Raw genomic sequence first — 12,347 nt, 5'->3', positions numbered from 1 at the left:
CAGTATTGCCTAAACAGATTGGCAGCAGCTCTCCAGGATTTCAGATTGGTGACATTCCCAGCCCTACCTGGAGGTATCAGAGATTTAACCTGGCACCATTTACATGCAAAACAGATGCTCTGCCACTGAGCTATAGCCCCATTGTGCATTTTGCTGCAGTTATAAGAGGGGCTGTTTCCAGAGGATTCCTATGCAGCACACATCAATCACATTTGTTTCTCTGTCTCAGCCTCCTCAAGGCAGGCAGTGTGTGCTGATCCTGTGACTCCTTCAGCAGCTGCCCCAGCAAATTGAAAGAGAAATGCTTGCAAATGCTAGAAGCTTGCCAAGCATAAAGGGACAGCAAAGTACATTCCTAGGCCACACCAGATAGAAGAGAACTCTTAGTATAAAGCACCTACAGCAAGCAAGACGACTACTGTGAGCAGAACATAGGAAGCTCCCTTTCCCCAGGTCAGATTTTCTGCCCAACTGACCCAGTGTTACCTGCTCTGACTGACAGTGACTCTCCAGGATCTCAGGCTGAGGAAAGTCACTCTACTCACCTGTTATCTGCCCTTTTTACTGGCAACTGACTCTAGTACCTTTGGCATGCAGCATATTGTGGTCCCTCCCCAAGAAGTCCTACCTCTAGGATGGAGATCCAACTGGTGTTTGTTGACTCCACTCCCAGCATCACCAGCTGGCATGGCCATCGGTTGGGGATTACTAGAGTTGTAGTATGACAATGTCTGGTGACACACGCATTCCCTATCTGGGCTGTATACAACATGGGACTCATGTATCTTCAAGCAGGCGTAAGAAAACGTTTTGGCCCAGTGGAGGAGAGCTTTATCTCCTCCAACCCCCACAGGCCAACTTTGACAAGTGGCCACCCCCCTGTTAGTCATCTGATGTCATGATAACTCTTTGCAGGGGTCATGATTACTCTCTACAGAGAACAAACTGGAGAAACAGCACCAAGCAAGACTGAACTCTCCACTCATCAGCAAGGGAAATGACATTTGCAGCCAAACTGAGCAGGGTTTAACCCCCCCACACACACGTTCATCAGCTGATAAGTGGGGGTTAAACCCTGCTGCTTTGGCTGTGCATGCCAGCTCCCTGTGGGAAACTGACAGGTGCAGCCAACAGAGAACTGAACCCCACCAACCCTAGCCCATCAGCTGACATCACTCACACATCAAAGTTGTGTCAGCCGATTGGCACATGGGCAGGGTTTCAGGGTAAATGAACTTAAGGGCCAAATTAGACCCCCTGGTGACTGTCTCACCTCATAGCAGCTCCCATGCTGGCTCTGCTTGTTTACCCAGATATGTAAGGCTAACAAGCATTTTAATAGGTAATTTTCATATATGTGCATGAGTGCACATGTGTGTGAGAGAGAATGTATGTTGTATGCATATTTGGATTTTTTTAGGTCAACTTGTTTTAACTTCTGACTTTTATTGAACATTTGAATGCATACTTAAGATTCTGTGTAAATAGTTTTCACAATTAAGTGACATACAAATTTTACAAATAAAATTATCTACCCCTGCTCCTCCTACTCTGAAAAGCGAGAACTGTCACAACCAGGATTAGAGTCTTCACATCCATTGCTTCAAGGCTTCTAAGCAAACTTCCCCACAAGATATATATGGATTTCCTCACCCTGCCCAATGTAATCTCTTAAGTACTGAGGAGGGTGTTGCAAGGCACAGGTTCTCCATTTGGCTCTTTGTTTTGATGGCTAGTTTGTCAGTTTCCCTGTTGGATAGCAGCTTTACTTTCATATTTTAATTGCACTGCATGAGGAAGTACTTTATGTCCTTTGGAGCAGAAATAGTAAGACACAGTAGTCTCTCCAAAACACCACCTCCTTTGGGGGAGCCTGACCCACAACCAACCCCAGCTGGTCAGTCTTTGAAATAAAATCCAGCAAGGTGCTCAGTCAAAGCAACCCTAGCAATGGCAAAACAAGAAACATATCAATAGTTTAGATAAAAAGCTCTTTTTGCCTGAACACCACTAAGCATTCGAACACTTACAAAACACACCAGCTAGATACAGAGTACAGATACATTCCCATTTCACAGATATCTGTACTGTATTGAGTTTGCGGCAATGATGCATCTGACAGCAACTGTTTGAGCCAGAGCGCTGGCATGGAACATTCCAATTACTTGGGGAACAAAGCAACAAAAGGTTCACAGTCCAACTTCTGGGATAGAAGAGATAGCTGTCTGTTTGACTGGGATTAAAGCCCCATGCAGTACTTAGGGAAGGAGGAGCTGCGTGGGGGCTGGGTCAGGCCTAGATGGCTGACCGGGAGGAGGTCCTAGAAGCAGAGATGACTGGTGATCACAAGGACTGGTAAAGCAGAATGCAAGGGAGATCAGAAGTTAGCCAAACCAGAGCCCAGGACAGCCAGAGGCAACTAATTCCAGTTTTGTCCCCAACCTCCTCCCTGCTGACTTCTACAAGGGCAGCATTGGGACTAAAGAAGAGTAAGCCAATGCCACCCCCTGGACTGGATGCAAGTAAGAGGCAGGCGGGTGGGGGCTGGCTGAGCACAGGCTGAGGTTGGTGGGCAGCAGCCTCTGCTTCCTAAGGGGCAGAGAACCTAAGAGACAGAGGGCTCACTTGGGAAAATAAAAGGGAACAAGAAACACATTACGAAACACTGAGAGAAACAGAGGGATTTACACAGAAGTTTTAGGAACAATGGGATTAGGGAACCAAAGGTATGCATGGTGCGGAGAAAGTGGTTAGATGAAAGTTGTCTTCCTCCCTCATAACACTAGAACTCATGGACATCCAATGAAACTGAATGTTGGAAAATTTAGGACAGACAAAAGAAAGCACTTCTTCACTCAGGGCATAGTTAAACTCTGGGATTTGATTTCCCCAAGGTGTAGTGTATGGCTTTAAAAGAGGATTGGACAAATATATGGAGCAGAAGGTTATCAGTGGCTACTAGTCTTAATGGTTATGTTCCTATCCCCACTATTGGAGGCAGTATGCCTCTGAATGGCATTTGCTGAGAATCACAAATGTGGAAAGGGCTGCAGCACACGCAGGGCCTGCTTTTGGGTTTCCCATGGGCATCTGGTTGGCCACTGTGAGAAGAAGATGCTGGACCCAAGGTACCACTGTACTGAACTTCACATATACAGTGGTGCCCCGCAAGACGAACGCCTCGCAACACGGAAAACCTGCTAGACGAAAGGGTTTTCCATTTTGGAGGCGCTTCACAAAACGAATTTCCCTATGGGCTTGCTTCGCAAGACGAAAATGTCTTGCGAGTTCCTGTGGGGTTTTTTCCCTCCCCCCCCCCTTTTCCTAAGCCCTAAGCCACTTAACAGCTGATCCGCTGATAAGCCGCTTATCAGCTGATCCGCTAAAAGCCGCTAAACCGCTAATAGCGCTAATCCGCTAAGCTGTCAATAGGCTTGCTTCGCAAGAGGAACAAACCGCTATATGAAGAGCTTCACGGAACGGATTAATTTCGTCTTGCGAGGCACCACTGTACTGATTTGAAGCAACCACAGGCTTTGCTTAAGTCTGGAGCTGCAAAGTTCCCCAGAGCTGATTTGAACAACCATGCTAAACACCAATGCTTGTTCAAAAGAGGACTGCTAGCCCCACCAGCTCAAGGCAAAAATATTTTCAGACAAACAAAAGAATCTGAATACAAATGTCTCAAAACAGCGTATCTCCTCCCAGTACTGAATGTACAGTGGTACCTCAGGTTAAGTACTTAATTTGTTCCGGAGGTCCGTACTTAACCTGAAACTGTTCTTAACCTGAAGCAACACTTTAGCTAATGAGGCCTCCTGCTGCCGCCGTGCCGCCAGAGCATGATTTCTGTTCTCATCCTGAAGCAAAGTTCTTAACCTGAAGCACTATTTCTGGGTTAGTGGAGTCTGTAACCTAAAGCGTATGTAACCTGAAGCATATGTAACCCAAGGTACCACTGTACTACAGCAGCCTCTGTACAGTGGAGCTGACTCAAATGGTGAGCCCAGGGTTAGGAAGGCAGCTCAAATATTAGATCACATTTTATTACAGTCCTGCAATGTCATTCGTTAAGGCCTGTCGTGAGTTTATTATCAGCAGCTGTCCTCTCTAGCCAAGGGGATGGAAGCTCAGATGAAAAGCAAACAGCCCTCTGGAAGGCTTCTTAAGTCATAGGAGCATGGAAATCTCTCCCCTCCACTTACACAGCTGACTTTCAGATTAAAAAGACACATTCCCACAGGGAGGGAAAGAAGCCAGTCAGCTTGGAAACACCTCCTTCAAGGATCCTGGGGCTTCCGTTTTTTCCATTTGCTGGCAGAATGGGAGTTCCTATCTTAGGGAGCATGCTTATTTGGGCTCTCTCAAAAGCTTGGCTCTGAGGCCAAGAAATATGTCACCATTGATAGTCCAATCCTTTAAGGTTCCACAAGCAAGCACTAAATAGCATTGAGGCCACTTCATCGTCTGCCTGCATGACTTGGAAATCAACACTCTACAAGTGGTTTAAGCTGAACAACTGCGATTGTTGCTAAAGCAATGCTGATGCCATATTTCAGAAATCTGGTTACAGAAACACTCTTGAAATCAGCTTCACCCATTATCAAGTTTCCTTCCCCCCCCCCCTCATAAATTCAGCTTTCACTTTCTTTAGTTTAGGATTAACATGTTAGTGCAAACTATCTCTCCCATACACAATGGGAGATGTGATTTATCCATGTGTTCTCTTCCCTGTCCCCCTTGCAATGTGCAAAACCACAGAAATGACAGAGGCTATTCCTGCAGGAAGTCATTGCCACATGCTGGTCTACTTGTATGCAATGGGGAGAGGTTGCATCATAGAGATGACCACACACTCATGAGGATTTTGAATGCCAAGAGATAAGACTATGCATGAATACTGTACCTCCAATCAGAAAAGAAAATTTCCATGGTGTTTTTAAGGCAAGGAAGGAAACTCGCTATTGCATAGAAATCACAGGTCTTTGCCACTCTGGAACATATGGAGCAACTACTACCTAAGAGCGCATCAAAATTTCTTTTTCTCTCTCCCATATTCAATGAGAAGTGCATTTGCACATCAACCCTGGTCTTCTGCATACTCCTGTATGAAGGCAAGTTTCTCTTTTTGGCTTTAAAAGGACTGCAAATTGCTCACCCCACAAACAAAACCCTACCGCATAATTTGCCACATTTTCAACAATATGCAGCTGATATGGCAGACATTTAGCAAGCGAAGCCTTTCCTGGCATGCAGACAAAACAGAAAAACTTCATTTGTTGGATCTGTGCATGTTAGGCTGGTGTTAAAGAGGCACAGGGGCAGGCCAATAAGAATAAGAATGGTCTCTTCCCACAGCCCCAGACCTGTGATTATCATCCGAGGTCCTTAGTGTGCCTCCTCCACAAGAGGTCAGGAGGGTGGCAACATGAGAATGGGCCTTTTCTGTGGTGGCTCCCTGCTTGTGGAATGCTCTCCCTTGGGAGGGTTGCCTGGAACCTTTGTTGCATATCTTTAGGCACCAGGCATTCCTCTTTTCTCAGGCCTTTATCTAATTAAACAATCTATGATCTATTACTGTTTTTGTTACTATGTCATGCATTTTCTTGTTTTTATATGGTAAACCACCCTGTGATCCTTGGATTAAGGACGGTATAGAAATATATCTACTGGCATTCCTGGTTGCTCACAGGTTTATTTGGAAGCCTGACTCCCATTACTTTCCCACCTTCCACACTGAACTGACTGGCAGGGATTAGACCCCCCCCCCTTACCCATAATGCTTTGGAATCTGCTGCTAGACGAGCATCGGGACATCTGCACACTGTGGAGCTGAACTGCACACCTGGAAGACTAAGCAACTAGAGAAATGTAAATAGCTAGTATATAAAATAAAAAGCACTAAAAGCACTATAATCAGCTTTCTAACAGCCACTCAGCCACCTGAGGACCTGCTTTCAGGCTATTAGGCAAGTATGATTTACAAATGTTTTCTTGTTAAGCCACAAATTCCTAGTGTTAGTGACAAACTGGAAAAGAACATTTAAATGTTGAGCAAAACAGCCATGGAGGAGAGGGGACGGCTTTTAGCCCACATTTGGTGGACTACTAACTTCTGTAGATTCACTCTTTTAAGGCACCTAAACCATAAGTGGGCATGGGAGTGCCCTCCAGAAAGTCCTGTGCACTACTACCGTAATTAGTTTATTGTGACATGGAACTCTGCATTGCGCTGCCACAGCCTACCATGGCTCTGCTTCTGGGATTCTTTCCAGCCATTGTACCTGTATTCTGAAGATACATGAATTAGCGGGGGGGGGGGGGGGGAGAGACACACCTGATATGCCCATTAACAGAAAAACACCTCAGGAAAAAAGCACTTTGCATCATAGTTGGGAAACTGTGGAGTTCTCTTACGGCTCTAAAAAGCTAATCCCTAATAGGATTTTGTAGCAGGAGTAGAATGGCACCAGCATTAGAATTCTTGTTAGCTTCTGGTCTTGAGTGAGTCACCTAAGAGAAAGCCTTCCAGCAGCCGGTGCTTTAAAAAAGGAGAGACATGCTTACAGTTCTCCCATGCACCTTGACAGAGATCCATGGTAGGGTTTTTTAGAGTCATGAGGTCAATGACTCTGGAGCGGCTGGTTTGCTAGAAAGCAACAGTTTGGCACCTGTCTCCAGCCAAAGCTCACAGAAGAGCAACAGCAGATAATTCCAGTTCCACTGGAAGGTCAACCAGGCAGCTTACCTTTTGGAGAGAAGCTGGTGCCATTGCAGGTGCAGCAAAGAGATCTCTGGACACTGTGTTTTTGCCAGCCAGCACCAGTACGGAACACTCAGCGCATGCTCCGATGGTCAGCTGCTTACCGTCATCCACCAGCAAGCTGCTAGGCACCCGTAAAGAGCACAGGAACACTGGCAGCCTGGCAACTTGCACCGCTTTTAATCCAAGGCATCGTTTCTTCTCTTGCCTGCAGAAGAAGCAGACAAAAGTCTCCACTTTGTACTGCCTGGACCAGGCACTGCTTGGATGGGGGGAATGGTTGCTTTCATGCTGCATCCACTGCCCCAAGAGATCATGGTAACAGAGCACACATGTGGCCACTATTCCAGTTGAATCGACAGGCCTAGCCCGAGGAGCTGGTGGGTAAACTGTGAGGAATGGGAAGAATGGCTCCTTCTCACCAAAGCGGCCTGGAGGGTTAACACTGATGTGAAACTCCTTCCCTGCTCCCAGTTCAGCTCCACAGATGTAGCAAATGGACACCAAGCCCACTTTGGCCAAACCAGGATGCCGGGCAATGCTGTTGGACTCCCCAGCTGAAAAGACCTGGTGATACCTGCCCAGGAAGCTCTGCACCGAAGTGATGAACTCCTCATTGTGGCAAGCCCGGTACATGGCCCATAGGTCCTGCAGCACACCATAACATTTCCGACAGCTATGGACCTCCCAGTGCTTGTTGAGACCTTTGGCATTGGGAGGGCAAGGAAGGAGGCTGAGGAAGGGGAAGTGCATGGTTGTTTTGGCATTGCCGTTGGTGATCTTGGCAGAGACTGACCGGCCATCCTTGGTGCAATCCTCCCCACAGAGGTAACATGCTTCCTGGAGAAGCTGCAGGGGTCCAGGCAGTACCTCCTCTCTTGGAAGAGTCTCCCTCTTAGCCTTGGGGGCTACAGCGTTCAGAGGTACTACATAGAGCCGCTGCAGGACAGGCACGTTGGCCAACTCAAAGCTTTGCCACTGCTGCATGAGGGAAGCGAAGCAGCAAGAACACACTAAGGTGCTACCAGCGGTGCTGATGGGTAAAGCCCCCGGAGGAGGGCTGTGCAACCACAGGAAGGGGAAGAAAGGCGCCTTAGAGGCTTTCTCCTGCTTTTGCACGTGAATCCTGTGCTGGGAAGTAGACGTCAAGAGGGAGCCGCAAACGTAGCAAACGACTTCTCCTACCGATGGCGGCTCTGCCCCCCATAGAGGTCTGGGCGCTAGGAGGGCGCTGCCATTCTCTTTTTGTTCCTCGTCACTGGTGATATTAATCTCGCTCTCCTCGGAGGAGCAATAACTGGAAAGCTCTCGGCCACTTTCCCCCGGGGGTCGCTTGCCCACCAACCCGTCGCCTCTTCCTGCTGTATTGAAGGCCCCCGGTGCGCTCCCGCCGCTGCCTCCTGGCGCGCCGTGAGCAGCTCTCCAAATCGGCGCCTCGGCTCCCCAGAGTCTTGCCCGCCGCTGCCTCTTCCTCCGAGGCTTCTCTGCCGGTGGCAGCCCGTTCCCCGGGCGCAAGGGGGCCGCCGCCATCGCCGCCTCCTCTGGGGGTGGCGGCGGCGGCGGCGGCTGGTTCCACTCGCGGTAACTGGCGCGGCTCCCCATGTGCGCGCTTGGCACCGCGCGCTCTTTGACGCGCCAGTAACCCGGACTGCCTTTGGCGCCGCTGTTCCGGCTGGGGGAACGCAGGTCAGGCTCCGAGAGGTTACCGGCGTCAGAGAGAGAGGAAAGCTCGGAGTCTTCGCCGCCGGCGCCGCAACCTTCTTCCTCGTCGTCGTCGGCCGGCTGGCTCCGGCCGCTGCTGCTACTAGGACGCCGCTCGTCGTCGGCGCCCAGCACGTAGGAGAGGTTCCACTCTTGGGGGCCCCTGCGCAGCCCGCCGGGCCCCCCCGCCGGCCCGTCGCACTGGTAGGGCCGCTTCAGCCAATACATGCGCTTTTCCACCGGCGTGCGCGTCCTCTCGAAGGAGTCCCACTGCTCCGCCAGAAAGCAGCGGCAGACGGCGCACACCACGGCGCAGCCCTCCGGAGTCACCTCCTGCGCCCCGGGCGCCGGCTCCTGGTGCTGCAGGAAAGGGAAAAAAGGCTGGTTGTCGCGGGGGTACTTCACTTGCAGCTTCAGCTCCTTGCCCCGGCTGATCCCGCCGCCGCAGATGAAGCAGCAGAGCGCCGCGTCGGAGGAGGCGGAGGCAGCCGCCGCCAACGCCGCCGGGGACTCGGCACGACAGCAGCTGCCACTCGCCGCTGCTCCTGCACGCTCGTCCCCGGACGCGATCGCGGCCATCAAGCGCTGCTTGCGCGAGATCGGCGCCTCCTTCTCCGGATAATCGCTCATTTTGCCCTCGGGTAGTCCCCGCCCGGGCGGGAGTGGCGGCTGCGGGAGGCTCCCCAGGGCTGATCGCTCATCCTGCAGGCGCCGGGTGGCCGGACACGCTCTGGGAGGGAGACGGGCTGCCGGAGTTGGCTGCGATTAGTTGGTTCCCATCTGCAGACTTGCTGCTGCTGCCGCCGCCGCCGCCGCCACTTTAGGAATGGGTGGGAAGGGACTGGGATCCGGGCTGCTGCTGGCGGAGGGGGGTTGTTTTTTGGCGTGGGGCGCTCCTGCGGGCAAAGGCTGGAGACGTTTGCCAGCCGCGTCCCGCTCCAGAGCTAACTTCGGCCGGGTGGAGGAGCAGCAGCCGCCTCTTGTGCAAAGTTTGGCTGCGAACTCGGCAGCGCCATCTCCCTCCCTCCCTCCCTGGAGGTGGGTCTCCTCCGCGCCACCAGCAGCGGCGGCTTCCACAATAAACCAGCCCCCTCGCCTGTCTCTCCCCCACCCCGCGCGCCAAAATCTGCATTGGGGGGAGGAGGGAGGGAGGGCTTCTTCTCCCTCCTTGCTCAGGCTCGCGGCCAACGATCACACAAGGAAAGCCCCGCTTCGGAGGAGCTTCGTGGCCGTCGCCTGCCCAGAGTCACAAGACCTTTCTGAAGCCGAAAGAATATAAAGAGGTTCGTGCGGCTGTAGAAAGATTCTTGTTTGCATTTGGACCTGCAGCATTCAAGTTCCAATTCTTACTAAAGACTTGGAGTGGTTTGTGGACTGTACAGCTGCTTCAGCCTCTGCTTTTCTCATCTGTCAAACGGGAGCAAACACTAGTTACCTATTAAGTTCTTTCTATTACACATTAATAATATTTGTGCTCATAATGCTATCATCCCACTTTCAATACAATTTCAGCCTGCAGAATGTTTGGGGTGGTGGCACAGCTTCATATCCAATCAGTGCCTCACTTCCTGCTGAATTCCCCAAACTTTTTATACCACAAATGTTCTGGTTTTATAGCCCTCCAATAATGCTGTAACATTGGGGAAACATTGCTGAACAAACAAGGTGTCCTCCAGATGCGTTTGGACTACAACTCCTATCAGCTCCAGCTGGCATGGCCAGTGAGCAGGAATGATGGGAACTGTAGTCCCATCTGGAGAGCTCTGCCCAACTGTTAGAGCATTTGCAAATTAAGGGCTCGTTTTTATTTCTACATATTCATTATTCTGTTTTAAAATGAAAAGCAATGGAGGAACATCCAGCCAACACAGACAAAAATCCTGCCGCCACCCCCAATCAGATGTTTGGGAACCAAATTTAATTCCCTGCCTCCTCTCTCAGCTGATCCGCAAAACTCTGGCCTGTGGGAAAGGGCTTGATGGGCATCAACAAGAAATAGTGGTACAGGCAAGATGCAGAACAGCCAGTCTCTCTAAATGGCTCTTGAGACTCTTGACAGGTCACAACCCCTCTCCCTAGGCCACACCCATCACCAGCCCTGCTCCAATGCCCTCATTTAGTGCTCTTGCATAACTGAAATATGTCCTCAAACTGTGATCATGCCTCTTCCTTGCCTTCTTGGAGCACAGAGAGGGGTGTGTGACTGTAGAAACCTCTGACTTTGGCATGGCTGGAATGCAGTCTGCTATACAAAGTAAGAGTCATATGCATTGCTCTACTTGCTTTTGCCTCTGGCTGCACCCACCCCAGCATGTGGCCCCCAGAAGCTTGCCCAGGAGGCAATTCAGCCCTTGGGTTAAAAAAATAAGGCTTCCCATTCCAGTTGTAAAGCAAAGAAAGCAGAGATCCAGGTTTCAGCAATGCCATCACAAACTGTGTCATGGTCATTGACCTCACTTCCACACTAGATGAGTCAACAGCACTTTGTCAAAGTCACTACGTCAAAGGGTGGCATGGCAATTGCACTTAAAGTCAGGGAAATTGCTGCAAACCATGTCATACAATAGGATAAGCAACCTATAGCTTATATCTGGAAACAATGCCATCTGGATTCTCTGTAAAAACTGAGTGAATGGCTGAGATCAGCGCCAGAAAAAAAAAAAAGGCTGATGTGGAAGCACCCCAGCAGCATTTGTCTCTGGAGTAGTTCTTCCTGTGCCAAATAAAAGAATGTAGAGGGTGTCATTTTTTTAGCACAATTCTTTCCTGCTCAGAACAGGAATAATTTCATTTCAGAGCCATCTGCACTATAACTTTCCAAGATGTCAAAAAGTTGCTAGTTTTTCCATCATTCTAGAGCTGTGTAGACTGAAAGGAAAAGGTTATAACAAAGTACGTATAGTGGGGCCATGGGCAATTGCTTTAGGGTTTTAAAAGAAATAGTTTCATGAAGGACATGGTTTATCAGTGGCTACTGCCAACCTAGCAGCTCCTGCCAACCTAGCAGTTTGAAAGCATGCCAAAAAGTGCAAGTAGATAAATAGGTACCGCTCTGGCGGTAAGGTATACGGCGTTTCTGTGCACTGTTCTGGTTTTGGTGTTCCATTGCACCAGAAGCGGTTTAGTCATGCTGGCCACATGACCTGGAAAAACTGTCTGCGGACCAACGCCGGCTCCCTCGGTCTGTAAAGCGAGATGAGCACTGCAACCCCAGAGTGAGTCGTCTGCAACTGGACTTAACTGTCAGGAGTCCTTTACCTTTTTTATATAACTATTACCAACTCTAGGGGCAGGTTCTTACCTTTACACTTTCCATGTGAGCTTTGAAGGGCAACTGGCTGGTTGCTATTAGACACAGAATGCAGAACTAGATGGGCCATGGCCTGACCCAGCAAAACAGTTATTACTCTCCTGTGTTTACACTTTGGAAAACTTTAACCAACTTTTACTTTCACATCTTTTAAAACTGATCACATTTCCTTCACAACTAGCTCTCTTCTGCCTTAGCAAAGCCTCATTTTGGCACCAGTAAGGTGGCCTCTTATGCATTGCCTTGGGGCTTGTCCACATTTCTGCTTGCCCCTTCACTTACTTCTCAGAAAACTCACTCTTTACCATTAAATTGGAGGAAATGTCAATTGAGTTTTCTGTGGATTGATGTCTGCTCTGATTCAGCGGTAAAGAAGGGGTTTTCCTAGGGAAAGCAGCAGGGCAAACAGAAAACTACTTGGACCCATGTCCTGAAAGCAAGGGGCAAGCAGAAAACCACTTGGACCCATGCTTTCTAGGCATGGGACAAGCGAAGTATGGACAAGCCCTAAAAGGAGGAGTTGCATCATTAAAAAAGAGATTTGCATAAAATTTGCATGTCCTAATTTGTAAG

At 49.5% G+C, this 12,347-nt stretch overlaps 1 protein-coding gene across 3 annotated transcripts in view; it reads right to left on the bottom strand.

Moving 5' to 3' along the window:
• The window catches only part of GSE1 (Gse1 coiled-coil protein), a 432,608-nt gene that overhangs the window by 362,913 nt on the left and 57,348 nt on the right, over positions 1-12,347 (bottom strand). The window contains exon 1 of one of the 3 annotated variants that reach the window (XM_079988694.1): positions 6,749-11,215. The exons of 1 other annotated variant lie outside the window; for it this stretch is intronic. In XM_079988694.1, the coding sequence (XP_079844820.1) occupies positions 6,749-9,094 (2,346 nt within the window). In that variant the 5' untranslated portion in view covers positions 9,095-11,215. Of the gene's footprint in view, positions 1-6,748; positions 11,216-12,347 lie in introns of those variants that run through there. One more of the 3 variants, XM_079988696.1, reaches the window with a different exon arrangement.

This window comes from Podarcis cretensis (genome assembly GCF_951804945.1).
Source record: "Podarcis cretensis genome assembly, chromosome: 8".
Classification (NCBI taxonomy): domain Eukaryota; kingdom Metazoa; phylum Chordata; class Lepidosauria; order Squamata; family Lacertidae; genus Podarcis; species Podarcis cretensis.
Note: the sequence above shows the minus strand (reverse complement) of the source record. Positions and strands in the feature narration are given on the sequence as shown.